At 45.7% G+C, this 18,840-nt stretch overlaps 1 protein-coding gene across 7 annotated transcripts in view; it reads left to right on the plus strand.

The window, feature by feature from the left end:
• PROM1 (prominin 1) overlaps positions 1-18,840 on the plus strand; it is a 112,222-nt gene that overhangs the window by 36,399 nt on the left and 56,983 nt on the right. For 6 of the 7 annotated variants that reach the window (XM_034672069.1, XM_034672071.1, XM_034672072.1 and 3 more), the window contains exons 3-5: positions 5,437-5,492; positions 12,797-12,823; positions 15,321-15,526. In XM_034672069.1, coding sequence (XP_034527960.1) covers positions 5,437-5,492; positions 12,797-12,823; positions 15,321-15,526 — 289 coding nt within the window. The remainder of the gene's footprint in view (positions 1-5,436; positions 5,493-12,796; positions 12,824-15,320; positions 15,527-18,840) is intronic. The other variant, XM_034672070.1, reaches the window with a different exon arrangement.

Genomic DNA, 18,840 nt, shown 5'->3' on the forward strand with positions numbered 1-18,840 from the left:
TTCTGCCAGGCACTCACCTTCTGAGCCACAAGCAGAAGGACCAGAAAAGGCAGAACAGGAAGAGTGTACCAGCGAGGAAGTGGAAGATGCTAATGTTTTCGCGTTAGTGTATCGGATACCAAGCACCGCACTGAGCACTTCTTTTAGGGCAGAGTGCCCCTCGCTCTTCCTTACCCTGTGGAATGCCGGCACATCCGGGAAGTTAACACTTTGATCTGTCCAGGTTTGTGTTTTCTCTGCACTTGTCAGGCATTCCACTTGGTTTGCCTACCTGCCCCTCCTCCCCTCAGGGATTCGGTCTAGCGTGGGGGAGGGGGCGAGTTGTCAAATCGATGTTTAAGAGCCTGCGGAAAGTCTTTTGTGCCTGGAAAGAAACGATTAAAGTTTCAGTAAATATTTAATTTTTGGAAGTTATACATTCACAAACCTAGCTATCGTAAGTTTCTAAGTTAAACTTATTTTATACTACTTATAAAACTAATTCTTTTAGTAGAAACCTGAATAAAATCTTTTACTTCATAGTGTTGATCTAATGCATAAATTAACAGGTTATGTCATTCTTAGTAGAGAGACCCCCACACCACAGGAGTTTAAGACAGTGCCCCTGGAGGTCAAAGAGGGACACGGTGGTGTCTCCACGGGGGAACACTTAACACTGTTTATACTCTTAGTTAATCACACTTCCAAGCAAACACTTTACGTGCCTGAGAGACCTTAGTTTGTGTGTGCATGTGTGTGTGTGTTTAATTTTTATGAGTAAGGGTCCTGAGTACAAATATATTTAACTTGACATTTCTGGAAAAAAATTATTAAAGAAAAGATGCACTCTCTAAATTGTGTTCATAAAGAAAAACCCATTCTGTATGTTTTAGTCTCTAATTTTGATGCTTAACACCATAATGCTTCTAAGGTTATCACTTCAATTTTGGTTTAATTTTAATAATTCTGTCTTTAATAATTCTGTTGCATCTAGTTAAAGAGACTAAAAAACATCAGGTAGGGAAAAAAAGCAAAAAGAGTAATTAAAATAAACCAAATATGAAACTTTACTAAACTTTTTAAAAAGCCTTTAAAATAAAACAAACTAAAATTAGAAGACTTTTGGCAGAAAAATTACCCGCTACGAACAAAATAACATACTGTAAAAGTATTTTCTCAAGAACTGCATTACAAATAATACTCTTTTACATAGATTAAGAATGGGGGCGCCTGGGTGGCTCAGTCCGTTGAGCTTCTAACTCTTGGTTTCCACTCAGGTCATGATCTCAGGGTCAGGTCATGAGATTGGTTGGGTTCTGCATTCCATGGGGAGTCTGCTTGTCCCTCTCCTCCCCCCTGCCTCCCTCTCGCAAATAAATAAATTTTCAAAACCTTAAAAGGATTACTTGTGACATATTAATGTTTATTTACATCAGACATTAAAATCTCTTCCTTAAAAAAAACCTTTTAAATATAATTTAGCACTTTGGGGAGGTTCTGTTCCCAATAAATGGCAAGAACACACTTTAGAAGATATAAGGTAGCACGTCTTTTAATTAGAGACCTAGCCGGGTAAGTCTTGTCAAATAGATACCAGCAAAATCTTTGCAAGACCACTTAAGTTCATCCCAAATCTGAGGAATCAACTGCCAACGGCAGGGTTTTTTGTTGTGTGTGTGGTGTTTTTTGTTTTTTTTTTTAAAGTTGTCTACCCATTTTCCAAGAGGAACATTCCAAGAGTGGAATCTTATTTTGCCCAACTTGGGCCAGAACCTACATATGTATTAAGAGAAGCCAGTTAAGGAACAGAAATATCTTAGTCAAAGATGAGTTTTGACTAAAATAAGGAAGATGGATTTTTTTATATATGGATCCTGCTTTTCTTATTTTATCTTGCTGTGTGGCATCAGACATCAAAAAATCCATGGAGAAATTATTCACACACACATACAGCAAAAAACCTGAAACCAACCAACCAAATAAAACCAACCTACTTTCTAAGTTGGTGGAATAACACAAGAGGTCAGAATTAGCCCTTGCTGCTACCTTCCTTAATTTTCATCAGCACATGAAATTTAAAATTAAATCCCAGGTAAGAAGACATGGTACCCTCTAAACGTTGACTGAAGAGAGGCTCATAGCCACCATCATGGTGGAAAGACCCACAGAGCCCCTTCATGAGACCAGATACCGAGAAGCGGTCTTCCACCATGAAAAGAACTTCCTTGTCCGCTGGCTTCCATATTTCCCTCCCACTGCTGTGTCTTAAGAGGCAACTGTTAGGGTGTGGTAAGAGCACAGTGTTGGTGTAATGGAAAATAAATCACCACATGGGAAAGGTGGCCAGATACCTCCCCAAGTTCAGGGCAGGGAGAATCTTTTCCTGGGCTCTGGGAATTGTCCCGCCCATGCTAAGTGTCTATCAGCCTCTGTCCGAGCAGTTCAGGAACGACAAGGTAGCCACTGTTGTCCACACCGAGGTCTCATGGAGGTCAGGATAACACTGTGGTAGCCCAAGTGCTAATGGCCTCCTCGCTCACCAGGCAATACCAGGAACTAATCACAGACTTCTGATCTACGGAAAGGAAGCGACACTTTCTATGATCATATTCTGTTTATGCAGTATCAATACCACAAACAGCTCTGAAACCCAAGAACAGAGGTCAAGATAGTCTCTGCTGGAAGCCTTTAAGGAGCTGGCCGGGAAGACAGAGACAAACACAGAGGATCACAGTGCAGCGGAATCACCAAGCAGGGGTGGCAGGGCCTCGGGGAGCAGAAATGGGGCCCCGGGTCTTCCACATGCTTTCTGAGATGGACCATCGTCGGTTCAAAGGTCTCACCATGTTAAAGCTGAGATAGAGTTTCTTAGGGCGGGGCTTCAGGACTTCCCACATGAGGTGTGAGCAGCGGCGGCCTTAATGCCAGGGCTTTACAAATAAAGACGCTGGGCTGTATGCTACAGGCCTTTCCCATGCTCATTTACCTGGATTAAGAGCCACTTAGAGAGACACAGGGAAGGCAAAGGGAGCATGGATATCGTGCATGCTCATTTTGTGTTCTCATGACAGGGTGCATTGGAGGGAGGGGGGTTAAGGAGAAGGTCAGAGGCCTTGGCGCTTTGGGTAAAGTGGAATCGCTCCAAGGTGGATGACCTGTAGCTTCTAACCCTGTGTCGTCCAGTAGGGAGGCCATGGCCACATGTGGCCGCTGAGCACCTGAACGGTGGCTAACCTGACCTAAGATGTACTGACGAGCGTCTACACCAGACCCTGAACACTTAATGTGAAAAGAAGGCTGCAAAGTAGCTCATTAATATTTTCATATTGATTGCAAATAGGAAAGACAATACATTGCATGTATCTGGATTAAGTACAACATATTATTAAAAATTAATTTAAAATAATCTGTTTCTTATCACTTTTTAAATGTGGCTACTAGGAAATTTGAAATGACTTGTATGGCTTCCCAAAAATTTCTTTCGGGCCGTGCTGCTCTAAACCAGGGGGAGGGAGAACATCCCTGCTTCAAAGCCTCGGATCCGCTTTGGCATAGAGACGGGCCCAGCTGGCAGACAAAGGACAGGGGTGAGCTGTCAGTAAGGAGTGCCGTTTGGTGTAGCTGGGACCGTTCCTCGACACCTGGGACCACCAGGATCCCAGGAACTTGGGAGAGTCCTCCAGTGAACTGATGGGATCATCTGTTTGACATCGGAAGACTGTCGCTGTCTCAAGGAGGCTGCGGCCGACACATGATCCGCGTGTGTCCTACTCGCCTGCCTCCACGTAGCTCTGCGAGGGAAGCACCCGCTACATGTGTTATTGATAGAACCTGTTAACATGGAGTGAGAACGATGTGGTAAAATCCCGCGTCTGTCAACCCCCCGGATACAAATTTTGCAAAATTCTAATTTTTGCTTCAATGCTCTAATTTTATCACTGGGAAGAAGTCCTGTCCGCCGCTTTCTTGAAGTTGCAAGCTCCACTTTCTCCATTTTAGAGAAAATGTCTACGAGATACTCAAGGCTGGATAACTACGGTTTGTCTTTCTTCCAAGAGACAACAGTGCTCCGTGAGACACATGGAGGGTTTAAATGAGGACCCAGTGCTCTCTCTGGAGGCAGTGGGATACGGGGGTGCGCAACAGGAGCGCCTTCTGTATACTTCCGTGTCTTCACACTGAATAATAGAAAGATGGTTACTCAGAGGTTGAGATCTGATAAAATCACGATTTTGTAATGCTTCACCAAGATTCTTCTGACGTGTAACTTGGCTTTCTGTCTTCCTCAAGTTCACGGCAGCGATGAACACAGTGAACACTGTGTGGTTCGCGCCAAATCACTACAGGCTTCTCCACCCTGAGTATAAATGCCAACCCAGTGAAATGGCAAATAATGTCTTCTGCTTCCATCTCGTGGGCACCCTGAACAGATCTTGAGGACTCCAGGATTCCGGGGGGGAGGGGGTTGTTCACAGGCCACACCTGCAGATCTGCCCACCTAGGCCAGTGAGGATCCATCTCCCTGGGGCCACTTCCCTGGTCAGTGTGACCGGAGAGGATGAAGGGGGCAGCTTCCCAGAAGAAATCCTAAGTTTTCATTTGGGTTGGTTCGTTTGGGTTTATAAAGGCGAGAAAAGTGAGTGGGTACCCCGTGGCCAGACTCCCGTCCTCCACGCAGCACTCACCCTGCACACTGCTCGGCAGCAGACTTTTCCTAAATCCATCCACAGAGTGGTAGTGACCGCATACACTGAGTGCCCGCCCTGTGCCAGGCCCTGGATTGTTCTCTTTATCCACATTATCTCACTTGGGCCGAAGCCGTCCTTTGAGGGTGGGGGCTGACATCATCCCGATTTGCAGATGAAGATGCTTGTGGCAGTTAATTCTTCACCCAAGATTTAGACACCCAGAAACTAGTGGAGCTTGGACTCCATCCCAACTCTTACCTAGACCAAGATTCCCAAATGCAACACATGAACATCACCTGTGTCATTAAATATATTTTAATAAATGGGTGATTTCTAATTTAAAAAAATCATCAGTGGACCCCTTACATCCAATGAAATCTAGAACAGAAGCCTAATCTATAAAATAAACCAAAGATGGGCACCTGGGTGGCTTGGTCATTGAGCGTCTGACTCTTGATTTGGGCTCAGGTCATGATCTCAGGGTCCTGGGACGGAGCCCCGCATTGGGCTTCCCACTCAGCAGGGAGTCTGCTAGGGGATTCTCTCTCCCTCGCTCCCTCTGTCCCTCCCCCTGCTTATGCACTCTCTCTCTCTCTCTAAAATAAATACATCTTTTTAAAAAAAAAAGAAATAGGAATAAAATTATAAGAATACTACATAGAAGTACAATAATTTGTGAGTATATATAGACCTTATTTCCTAAATATGCATTTTGTGTTTTTACTGAAAAAGTAATCTTGCTATTCTCGTGTGGCTTTTTTTTCCCCAGATATTTTAAGAAAAATTCTACAAAAGAAGTTTGACTTCTCAACTGAGTATGAGAAGGTAATTTTTATTGATATATTTGTTATGAAAGTATGTACAAAATTTTGGCTGACTTGGAAGTAAATCTTTAAACAATCAGTTAATCTGTGAAATTTGTACATTTTTTTTTTTTACTAAGAACTTTCATGGAATATTGAAGCACCTTATAAATCCCATCTGAACTACGGCAGAAATTCCAAAAGTAGGATTTGAAGAAACATTCTCCTTTCAAGGTGTATGTCATTTAAAAACTGGAATTTCCTTAAGGGAAGTATTACGGTACTCTTTTAGCTAAGGGAGAACTCGGTAACTACGTGGAATTGTTTGAGCATTTCTAGAAACAGAGATGTGTACTTTGTTTTAAAATATAGTTTGTTGAAAAGCAGCTTCACATTTGAACAGGTCCATTGAGGGCTCTGTGTGTGCACTTGCCCCGGCTAGAGGTAAGGAAAATAGCCCCTAGTCTCAGGAGGTGAAGAGCCAGATGGAAGAGACCGTACCTAATTGTTTAAAGAAGAAGGAGAAGAAGGAAATGAGTCGATTTACAAGTAACATGCAGAGGAATGTAGACGAAATTAATTCAATCTGACCGGAAGCTCTTCCGTAAGGAGGAGACTGGGGGGCTTGTGGTGAAAAGGATGATAAGCAGGGATGGAGCAGATGGGGAGGTGGATTTGCTGGCATCCCAGGCTTCGGGGACCGTGTGAGCAGCCAGGACAAGGTGAGAAAGAGTAGAGAGGAAGGAGAGGTGAGCTGGACCCTGAACGCTCGCTAACACAAGTGGACGGTATTTTCAGAAAGTATCAAAAGACCTTGTGTGTTTCTACTTAACACCAAGGTGCTACTCCCCTCATTCACTCCGTTTGCGTCAACGATCGACTACCTAAACTGAAGTGTATTCTTTTGATTTTGGTTCACCGTGAGTGTGGGTTGCCAGTGAAATAAATAGACAAATGTTTGTTCAATTGAATGTTGGGGTAATAAAAAAAAAAAAGTTGAATCTGTTTGTCAAGCTGTTCATCCTGCAGAATTAGGCACTTTGCTCTCCTTCCCTGGCACGACAGCGATTATCAAGAGAACAATAAGAGCAGAGGTATGGTGGACATTCTTTAATGGCCAGCCACAGCCAACGCGATGAGTGTTCCCAGTGGGTGTGAGGGCTGCGTATGGGGAGGGCGGTGAACTCCTGCCCTGTGCATGGCTGTGGTTACCATGCCTCCTGTTCACAATTTGCAATAAAACAATGCTCAAGAGAAAACAAGCACAGAAGCCAGAGAGGAAAGCCTTATCTAAAACCCATTTACTTGTGTAGAAGATGCTGAACCCGTTTCTTCCTGGTGCTCACGGCCTTCCCTAGTACGGCGGGAAGCATTTGCATTATTAAATGCCGCTGGCTTCATGGGTCTCCCAGACACGGTTGCTCAGGTCTGCCTGCCTCCCTGGGCGGAACAAAGTGACGGTGGCTTTTATATCGATATTGACAATTAACGTGCCATCAGCAGCCTGGCCTGAATGCCAACTACTTCTGCCAAGGAATGGGTGGGGGTAGTGTGATTCACCTGGTCCAGGCCTTGGAGGATGGGGTCCGGAGACCCTGAGGGGGATCTGAGCAGCTCAGCAAGTTGGAGCCGGTGTTGGGCTGCCACTACCCAGGGCACGATTCTTAGCTGGGCAAGTCCTTTATGGCAGGCTTGGCATTCGATGGGCAGCTCCTGTAAAATTGGGATCTCCCTAGTGCCTGATCTCCTCTCCACCTCAGGTGCCTTTGTAGGTGAACAAAACCCACTGGTGTGGGGGGGGAAGTGGAGAGTGGAGTCAGAGCAGAGCCCGGACGGAAGACCTGAATCCTCTCCTCCGTGTGGGGCTGGGTCACGTGTTGCACAGCTGTCCAGGGAAGTGGGATTCAGTGAGGCAAAGACACCAGAGAAGCCAGGCACCTGGGGAGGGAGCTGTCTGACGGGTCTAGTCTGATGTGTGCTGGCTGTGTTGGGTGGAGTCCTCCCCAGCAGATCAGAAGTCCAGGTCTCACGGGCTATAGTTGTTTGTTCCGGAGGTGCAGGGAACACCGGCTGGGAAGCGGAGAGATCATACGAGGCAGGGAGGGCGGCCTGTAAAGGGTGCGGCCTGATGCCACCTGCCACGAGGGGCGACTGCAGCGTCACCCTATAGAATTGCTGGGGAAACGGTGCAAACCACCAGTGTCCGAATTCGCCCACGGGAAGGGTGAGGGAGCTGAGGGATCCAGATGCCGAGACTGAAGGCGCACAGGCTAAGGGCTGTGTGGGGGTGGGGGAAAGTGTTCATCCCTAAGCACTTCTGACCTGCCATGGTTCCAGAAAAGGGAGCACAGTTGAAGATGCCAGTGACTAGAAGTTCGAGGAGGCACAGGGAGATGACTGAGGCCTGAGGGAGGTGGGGGACACCAACAGCATCTTCTGCACTGACCGATGCCCACGGGCTCTCTCATTCACCCAGTCACGCAGGGTGGGTCTGGCCCCACGAGTGGCCCTGAGGAGCCTTTTCAGCCTTCTTTGTCCTGAACTGAGCATTTCCTCCGCTGGCGAGCCCTCAGATGGTGGTCGGGCCGCTGAGGCAGTGACCTCCCGGCTGGGCACTCTGTAGTGAACTCTCTTCCTAAGGATCTTCAGAAGCATTCAGCAGACCTTTTGTTCCAAGGGCGGGGCCTGACTCTGGAAGGGAAATAGGGCTCCCTTTCACACAACTGCCTCCTTTTTACATTTCCACTGCAAGTTAAAGGTAGTGCTTTTAAGATCCTTGGCCCCTCTCCTCCTTGACATTTTTTAATTCTTCTCTCTTTTGTTTTATGTATTCATTTTATCACTACTGACAGAATGCTGAGTAGGAACAAGGCACGGTAGGGGGACAAACATGTGGAAGTATGGCCTTCACTCCACCAACTCGCCGTTGGTGGAAGGGAGGTTATGGGATAAGAAATAAACATGGATGCTATGGGCTGATTGTGCCCCGGTTCATACGTGGAAGTCTTAATCCCCAGCGGCTCAGAGTGGGATTATATTTAGAGATAGCACTGTTATATGGGTAATTAACTTAAAATGGGGTCATTAGTGGATCCTAATCCAGTCTGACTGGTATCCTTCTAAGAAGAGGAGATTAGGACACACACACAGAGAAAAGACCCTGTAAGGACACAGGGAGAGGACAGCCATTTGCAAGCCAAGGAGAGAGGCCTCAGAAGACACCACCCCTGCCCACACCTAGATCTCAGACTCCTGGCGCCCAGAACTGTGAGGAAATACCCTTCTGTTGTTCAAGCCCTCTGGCCTGTGGCACTCTGTCATGGTGGCCCCAGCAGACTAATGCCATCGACACTGGGCTGTGAGATGAAGGGGGGTTCACATCACGTAAGAGGTTCTGATAAAGGACTATGAATGTTCAGGGGAGGGGGATTGTTGTTGCACCTGGGAAATCAGGAAAAGACTCCACGGTAGAGCTGGCATGTAAACTGAGACGTCAAGGCATGTAGAGCAGATGAGAAATACAGCCTTACTTCCGTTTATGAGCACTTGGCTGGGGGCACAAAGCTGCTCCATTGCTTCTGATGACTGGGTCATCGCCCTCTCTGTAAGACTAAGAGCCAACATTTCTTGTCCACCCTGGGCCGACACTGGCTCAGGAGACTGACATTGTTTCTAATCTTCACAATGACACCTCTCGGAGGCAGAAAGAGCTGTGCACTGCACAGGCAAGAGAATCCCACACTCAGAGAGGCTGGGGGACTTGCCCAAGGTCACCCAGTGACTAAATGGTGAAACTGGGATTCGTACCCAGATGAGTCTAACTGCAAACTGACAAGCACACCACCAACGAAAATTAGGCTCCACCCTGGCCACTGGACTGCCGTCCTAAAGTGTCTAATTTGGAACATGCTGCTCACGTGAGTGTTCTGGCCGCATGGAGAGACGGACAGCCACCGTGCCTTGCCTTCAACCTATTAAGCCACAAACCATGATAGTGCATAATCATCCCTGGGAAGAAGTGGTCTGGCAGAAATGGAAGGCCAGGAGGGCATAGGACTTGGAATTATGCAGCCATGAATTATGCAGCCATGAGGGAAGCTGAGGACCCGGCAGAGGAAGCTATGGAAATCCAAGCGACAAGTCTCAAAACCCCAGGTTCCTAGCATCTCTGAAGCATGTGCTTGGCAGGGGTGCCCTTGTCCATGACTTACAAGTGTTACCCCGTTTGGTCTTCAGAGGAATAGTCTGTCCTCACGACAGATGTCAGGTAGAGCTTACGTGGGCAACTCGCACCTGAGTGCGTTTCCTCGCGGATCCGCATGGGGGTGAGCCCCTTCCCAGAGTCTCTGGCTGACTGAAAACCAAGGGAAACAGCGTACCATCACCCTCCTCCCAGCTCACGTGGGCTTTCTGCAAGAGAGCTCCTTAGCCGAGCTTGTCAAGCATCGGCTTCTCCATTAAATACAAGGATACAGTTCCTGTCTTCAAAGAATGCATAGTTCGGGGCAGTTAAGGTAGATGATTACGACTGGTTCCCACCAACAACCCCTAAGTGCCACCTGTACCTCTAGAAACCTTTCCGGGGGACAGCTCTCCCAGCAGCACCCCCGCCCCCACCCCCATCTTTTCGTTCTGCGCATCCCTGTCCATAGGAGCGGCCAGCTTCTTTGGGATGACCTCCTGGGTTCGTTTCCTTGTGGGCATGGTCCTTCTCCACTCCAGCCTCTTGGTTGGCTGCCCCTCCTCATTCACGTCATCCCTCAGTTACTACCTTTCCCTTTCTTGAAGCTTCCGCTGGGGGCAGGTGCTGGGCCTGGGCCTCGTCCCCGCTGCCTTTCAGGACCTCACTAGTGCTAACAGTCATGGATATCGATTTGGCACTTAGGAAATGGCAGGTCAGCATTCCAGGTGGGCGTGTGGTATTTGCAACCCACCTACGTGTCTGTGAAAGGTAAGTGAGTGAGTTCCTTGTTTCCTGCCGCGCCCCGGGGGCACGTGGTATGCTGCCTGTAAGAACACACTCTCCTTTCCAAGTAAGGAAAGTACCTTCTAGGGATCTCAGAAGCCTTTAGAGAGGAAGCGGTGCGAGATAGTCCGTGACCAGGATCATTGCCTGAGGCTTGTTGGAGGTGAGAGATGAGAATGTTAACATGCATTTATAATTACTTCTTCTAATGATGATGACGATGATGATAATGATGACTGATTGACTGATTGAGCATTGCTCTGGGAAACCTGGGTCTAAGCACGTCACATGTATTAACTCATTTAACATACATGAAATAGTATATGTAAAGCGCTTAGAAATGAGTAATGCACAAAACGTGTTGTTGCTCACTGTTTTCTCCTGTCCTCTTTGCAAAAACTGCATAAAATAGGATCTCTGCTTATCCCCGTTCTGTCAGGAAGGTCACGAAGGCTCAGAGTAGCATTGGCAACAAGGTCTAGGCCCGTCCCCCGGAGATTCTGATGTAGTTGGTCAGGGCTGGCTGGTTATTGATATTTTTCAAATGGTCCCTGGGTGACGATAATGGGTAATTAACTGGAGTGGGGAGTCACAGACCCAAAGCAGCACAGTGGGATTCAAACAGCTGCATTGCATGAAAATAACTTTATACCCATGTGACAGCCAGCATGGACAGGGAAGAGGTAAAGATGCACCCAGCTCCACTGCGGGGTTTGCTGGTACCCCATCAGACATGTCAGACCAGACGGACCCCTCAGTGGGAACATTAAACACGAGAGAATCCGCTGATTGTTGTAGTAGGTGGTTCCGCCCCGGCCTCAGCCCAGCATGATCAGCCTTAGAGCCGAGAGCAGGTTTCCGAAACCCACCTGAGCATAGCCATGATATGGGGCTTGCTTTCATGACAGATGCCTGTGTTTACCCAAATCTCCTGATACCCACTCAAGGGCAGGAGGCGGAAGCCAGTGTTTTTATCACGTGCTGGGAGGTGTTTATGGTGGTAAGTTTGGGAGGCAATGAGCCTGTAAGGCCCATGCCCGGGGTCATTCAAGATGCCTAAGGGCATGTGTATCTGAGCTGCACACCCCAATGTGTTGGATGCCTCATTTAAAAGTTACTAATATCACAATCATCGTTCTTTCACATCTGTGAAAATCTGCCATCCAAAGCTATAGTTTCCAAACTTCTAGATTTTCCAGAGCACACAGTTCCAAAACAGTAATCCAGGGAATGACATAGAGCCACCCAATGTTATTTTGCCACATGAGGATATTTAAAACCCACCGTAGCAACAATACTAACTTTGTCCCTTTTCATATACCTGTCCACCTCCCTCTCCCCACCAAAAGGCGACACTGAGCAATTCTCACTTCATGGGAAACTCATTGCATCTTCATTTTCCTATTTCACTGCGGGGCGGTCCAGCCCTATCTCTGGACCACCATTTAGGGAACTCCCTCCATTCATCAGGTTACCTGATTCCAGTTGGGCCCCTGCGGCATGCCAGGTCCCAGGGTGGGCGCTCGCGACAGAATGAATGGTCAGCATGACGTCATGGTTCTTGCTCTCCCGGAGCGAACAGCGTGGCTCAGGCAGTGCTCCCATGGGAGAGTCCTTCCATGTGGGGCCAAGTGTGGGCTCCAAGGCAGCATGAAGCAGGGAGGAAAGCAAACCCAGACTCGGTTCTCAAGACAGATTTCCAGGAGGGCGCAACATCCAGGCAGGCTTGAGTTTCACGAGCAGAGCAGCGAAGGGAATAATGTTCTGGGCAAGGAGGCAACACCAGAGAGCCAGAGGGAGGAAGGGGGGGGGCATGAGGTTCTTCTTAGGGACAGAATGGTCAAGAAGAACAGGACACGAAGCCAGGAGTAAGTAACAGGTTCACATGAAGAGGTTTGAATGAAACATGCTGGGAATCCATGGAATGCAGATACCCTCAGAGTCTCAGCTGAGAAAGGACACTTTGGAAGCTGTTGCTTTGGCTGGGGTTCTAGGCAGCTGCTGGTCCTCTGTTGTGCGAAGACCACATGGTTCGTATGTTTATCATGTGTAACTTTCCCTCTCATCTCCCCGCCCCTTCCGCAACTGATTAGTATATTGATAAGAACCGTTCAAGAAATCCATTTATAAATTTCGGATGTAAATTCCAGACCTGACTCTACCTAGAGGCTGCTTCTCTAAGAAACCCTCCAGTTTTATGTTCCTGCCTTACGTGGATCCTCCTCTCACTCGATTTTCTCTGTATGGAATATTAATGTTCTCAGTGGTGGTTAATTGCTCATGTAACTCTTTCTGTTTTCTTGATGCATGCTGCCTCTGCCTTCCTCTCCTCAACTCCTCAACTGCTTTGACTTCCACAGCCAGAAAATGTAGTCTTGACTCTGAAGGTAAAGTCCTTGTTTGCTGTTTCTTGTTGCTCTGTCTAAAGCCTTCGGGTAATGAGAGGCTTCTGTCAGAATTCTCTGTTCTTCACTGTCTCTCCACTGTGATGGTTTTTAAAGTGGTTTGTTTCATTTTTATTTATGGAATCATCGTTAATCTTCTCTTTCAGTTTTAGTACCTCACCAAAGAATAACAACCCATCTCAGTAAATTTCAATCTTGATCTTCTCCTCCCCATAATCCGCAAAGTGCTCTGGAGATCCTTGTGTATCAGGAAATCATTTAGGTCCTTGCCAGACCTTGACCAGACTTCAGCCCAGAAGGGAAATCTCAAAATGACGTATCTTGTTCCTGATACTTTTTGACATAATATGGAGTCAGTAGCATTGCAAAGGCTGTATATAAAGTGTGGAATTTGTACTTGGAGCTAAACATAGTGCATCTAGAACATTGCAAAACACCTTCTGTCCTGGGTTTGGGTTCAGTGTCTCCTGGGATTTTAAATCCCTTTAAAAAAATAGTAAATAATTTAAAACATTTGCTGGAAAATGATAGGGAAGTTGAGAAGAATTTGGGGTGTCTGAGGCTGGTTTCTCTGTTGGCCAATGATGTGGGTCCCCAAGGGCAGGTTACAGCCACCGAGTAATGACTCTTGTTGGCCGTGGGGTGCGGCTTAGTTTAAGTAGGAGCACGTACTCGATGAATGCAGCAAAATTCAACCACATTTTTTTTAGCATTCTATCCTTAATATCAAAGGATATTCAATTAATATTCAAGTTCCATGTGTACCTCAATGCTCTAAGGCATTTGTCTACAGAGTTGAATAATATTGATTGACTATTTGCTGCGTGCTGGGCACTTGGCTGGTTGTTTTCACTTTAAATCATTTAATTATCTGACCCTCACAGTACTGTGTATAATGTCAATGCTAATTCTGGTTTAGGGAACAGGAAGCCCCCTGCTGGAATTTAAAGCAGGTCTTCTCCCCTCTGAAGCCCTCAGTTTGTTTTCCAGACTCCAGTCTCTCATGGTTCATTCCTTCTTCTGTTTACCCCCCCTTCGTTCTTCCCTTCCTTCTCCTACGCTTCAGAGGGGAGGGGTGTGGGGGATTGGGATAGGCCAGTGATGGGTATTAAGGAGGGCACATGTTGCATGGTGCACTGGGTGTTATATGCAAATAATGAATCATGGAACATTACATCAAAAACTCAGGATATACTGTATGGTGACTAACATAACAAAATAAAAGTTATTATAAGAAAAAAAAAATAAAGCAGGTCTTCTGACTCCCAGTTCAGTGCTAAGACCTCAATTTCACTCCAGGAGAATGACTTGTGTTTCCTTTACTTGGCTCAGCGTGGCTTCGGAAGCTGTCGCTAGCTAGCTGGTCCATTAGTTGTAAGCAGCCAATCTGTAATTGTCATGCGTTAAAAATGTCTTGCTTTATGGGAATCTGCATAACTGTATACATGCATTGGAATAAACTCAAGTTTTGTGTCATCCGGTTGCATTAAATTTTTTTTTATCCCAGAATACAGCCAGCAGTGATTATGAAAATATATTTAGGTCACATGATTCTATCTCCAAGTCCTGCTAGTTCTTAGAAACATAGGACTGTCCGGGACACAGGCGACTGAGCCCAGCCTCACCAGCACGGCTTGAGAGGTACCATTTATGAAGGCCACATACTTCACTTGGCACATTATCACTGACCATACGTTATCTGTAATGTTCCCAATGACCTTACAAGGTATGTATTGTCATTCCCAGCATATGGATGGGGAAACAAAACGAGTGGCCTGTGATGAGCATGTCTGACTCAGAAAATCTGAGCCCTTTTTCTAAATTTAGATATATTCCAGATTCTTTTGTAACTATGAATTTGTCATGAATTGATCCAACCCAAACTGTTTTGAATCCTTAATAACTTCTACTGGTGCCCTCTTTCTGGTGAAAGGCATCCTGATATGTAGATTATTCGTAATGCAAGTTTTACTGCCGACATGGGTTACACCATTAAAAAACAAATAAAATACCTTTGAGGTTTAAATTCAGCCATTTGCAACTTGACCCTGCATTAGGACATTTTACTGTGAGTTGAAAGAAGCTAGTAACCCCTTGGTTCCATATCCTGGTAACTCAAATCTACTTCCTCTGTTTCAAGAAGGGGCATCAAGGGACTCCAGGGGGGCTCAGTCAGTTAAGCATTTGACTCTTGATTTCAGCTCATGTCACAATCTCAGGGTCGTGAGGTCGAGCCCTTCGTCAGGCTCCATTCGCTAGGTGTGGAACCTGCTTAAGATTCTCTCTCTCCCTCTCCCCCTGCCCTTCCCTCTAAAAAAAAAGAAAAGAGAAGGAGCATCAAGATGGAAATACACACACACACACTAAGATTCAACTCAGGGTGGCAAATAGGTTAAACCAAATGAAACATGCACACTATGGAATGTTCTACTTGTTATTTTGTTTATGGTAGATGCTGTTTCTTTTGTTTGACTTGCAGATTATCTACTATGAAATCGGGATTATCATTTGTGCTGTCCTGGGACTGCTCTTCATTTTTCTGATGCCTCTGGTGGGGTTTTGCTTTGGTGTGTGCCGTTGCTGTAACAAGTGTGGTGGAGAAATGCATCAGCGACAGAAGAAAAATGGGACCTTCCTGAGGAAATACTTTACAATCACCCTCCTGGTGATTTGCATATTCATAAGGCAAGTAGCGTCTTGGAGCACAGCGGATTTGTGTTTTTGGGTGGGTGAGGAATGTCCCATGTTTTAACTGTTAAGCCCATGAGTTTAAAGCCAAACAACGACAACAACACATCCACAAAACAGAAGAGAACAAAAATGGGTGTCCAGGATGGTTCAAAACAGTGTCATTGTGACCAGAAGTTACTGTGGTAATCAGGCTGCCCTAATTTACACACTAAGCCAACCCTTTGGTATTTTTCCCCTCTTGGAGACAAGCTGATACATCTTGGCCTGCAAAAACTATTTACCTCCCCGAGCAGCAGCGTCTGCCTGAAATAGCTGTTTGGAGACAGGCAGCCTGCAGAAGGCAGAGCATTTGCTGGTTGATTTTTACATCCAAAGGGATCTTGAAGATAGGTACACTCCCCCAACGGGGGAATGTGAGAATACTGTAGAATAGATTTAACTTTCTAATAATAAACCTAGTTTTCTTGAATTTGTGGTTAAGCTGCTACCCTCCCCTGAAGCCTAGAACACGCTTCATGATTTAGAATGTTTCTTCTGCGGTTCCTTCTGCCGCCATAAGTTTTCCAACTGACTGGCAGACCCGAAGTACACTGCTTTTAAGACACCAGCATTCTGGGGGTGCCTGGGTGGCCCAGTGGGTTAAGGATCCAACTCCTGGTTTCGGTTCAGGTCAGGATCTCACGGTCGTGAGATTGAGCCCCACGTCGGGCTCCACACTCAGTGCAGTGTCTGCTTAGGACCCTCTCTCCCTCTGCCCCTCTACTCCACTCTCTTTCTCTCTCTCTCTCTCATAAATACATAAATCTCAAAAAAGAAAAAAAAAGTAACATTTTTTGTCAAGTACAAATCAGGATGCTCGGCTGAGGAATGTGCTCCACATCCCTGGCCCCTGGTTGTGATATTTGCTCATGGTTTTACATCTCCTCATTCATTCAGCCAATGAGTGTCCTGACATTTAGCGACAGAAATGAAGTGCCCACAACGTGAATAATGCTAGGCCCCAAGGAGACACAGAGACAGAACAGGAAGTCAGCCTCCTCCTCGCTGTTTTCTCCAAGCACCACATTTGCTCGGTAGCTGTAAGATTTTTCAGGGTTTGCTAAATAACTTACATAAGGGAATTTAAGCAGAATTCAGAACTAAACAGAAATTGAACAAAATTAAACAGAACAATTTCAGCTGGACTACCAGCTGCAGTTTTAGCTGGAAATCCAAGAAGTAAAGTTCTGCAAGTGTGGCCATTAGCAGGGTCCTGGTAGGACATCTGCTTTGGGGTGATTGTTTGTCAGAATGCATTATACCTGTTTTAAGGGACAGGGCAGCCCTAGAGGTGCTGATATGAAACAGTCCCCAGGAGAGATGAATTGAGAGAAGCAGCTTGCAGACTGTGTATAGAATGCGGTCCCTATGACAAAAACAAAAAAGGAGAGAGACACAAACGCTTGTATTTGCCTAGAGCATACAGGTAGGTAGCAGTGGTGGCCTCTGGGAAGGCAATTTGCTGGTTCTGGACAGTAGGAAGGAAATCACTTCTCACTGCAGATAGACGTTTTGTCTCTTTGGAATTATCTATCACGCTCAAGTATTACCTACTGAATTTATTGCACCAAAAATTAAACTTAACCAACCAAAAAAATCTCCTCCCAAAAGCAAAAGCCAGTGCATTACCACTGATTCCAGGGCAGGCGTTTTTGTTTTGTTTTTTTTGGAGGGGGGGAACAAAGACATACTTTTTCTGAAATTAGTTAAATAATAGACCCTAACAGTCTAGGTGCAAACAGGACCCACCTGAACGGGTTGCTAATCTCTCGCACACGCACCCTTGTTTGACCACCAGGGAGGGTTTTTCTGTTTTCTCTTCTCTGTCTCTCCAACTCTCTTTGTGAATAATTTGAAACTGTTCCTGCACCTTGAATTCTGAAAAGTAGCTTGAGATCAGGTCAATGATAATTTCAGATGTCCCTGTCTCTCTGCTTTGTGTTTGAAATACTGTCAGGAATGCACAGACCCCACTACAATTGTGGGAGTGGTTCCCTCCTCCCCAGCTACCGGAAAAGTGTTCCTTGCAGTCCAAAGACCTGTCGGACCCAGCAGAGATGCTTGTACCTTTCTTTTAAGCCGAAAACTTCCATCTTTTCATTCCAGAGACTTGGAGAGCCACGTGTCCCCCTTTCTAGTGGCACACTCTGGACAGCAAAGATGAGGCTCATACGACAAAGTGTATCTGAAAATACTTGCCCTTAGGGCTTCTTGTTAACGTGATTCCTTATTCAACAAGTTAATAGTTTTCACTTGATACAAATACATGTGCTGTGATTTCAGGAAAATTCTTCGTTGCATGTAGTTACTTATTTACGCAAATAAATGTTTACATATGTAAGAATGGACTTCCCAATTTTTTTTGAATGAAGCGCATATTCTATATTGAGTTTCTATTTTTAAATTGGGCTTTTACTTGCATTACATATAATTATGGTGCCATATATGTTATATTTCACCCTGAACTGTTTGAATTATGTACATTATGTTTAAAACGCCACTGGGGCGCCTGGGTGGCTCAGTCTGTTAAGCCTTTGACTTTGGCTCAGGTCATGATCTCAGGGTCCTGGGATTGAGCCTGGGTGGGGCTCCCTGCAGGGCTCCCTGCTCAGTGGGGAGTCTGCTTCTCCCTCTCCCTTTGCCCCTCCCCCCCTTGTGCTCACGCACATGCATGCAATCTCTCTCTCTCTCAAATAAATAAAATCTTTAAAAATTTTTTTAAAAGTACCAAAATACACAAATAAAGCTACAAAGTCAGAAATAAACTCGGCTTTCATTTATATGTAAAATGAATGCTATAATTTTTTTATTCTTCAGAACTCAGATCCATCAAATAAATTTAGATAAGTTCTTTTTTTTTTTCTCCCAGGGATATTTTAGTTTAGAAAATTCTTTAAAAAAAGACGTGCTGCGATTCTCTCTAGCCTTCTCTGCATTCAGTCTAGATATGTTTCCCCAGAGGCACCTGGGTGGCTCAGTCGGTTAAGCATCTGCCTTTGGCTCAGGTCATGATCTCAGGGTCCTGGGATCGAAGACCCCCATCTGGCTTCCTGCTCGGCGGGGAGTCTGCTTCTCCCTCTACCTGCTGCTCCCCCTGTTTGTGCTTGTTTTCTCTTTCTCTTTGTCTCTCTCTCTGTCAAATAAATACATTTTTACAAGAATCTTAAAACTATTAAAAAAAGATGTTCCCCCACCCAAATAAAACTTACTAATTTAAAAACCACATCTTCAAATTTTAATATAATTAAAATAAGTTAATCACCTATTTG

This window comes from Ailuropoda melanoleuca, chromosome 11 (assembly GCF_002007445.2).
Source record: "Ailuropoda melanoleuca isolate Jingjing chromosome 11, ASM200744v2, whole genome shotgun sequence".
Taxonomy (NCBI): Eukaryota; Metazoa; Chordata; class Mammalia; order Carnivora; family Ursidae; genus Ailuropoda; species Ailuropoda melanoleuca.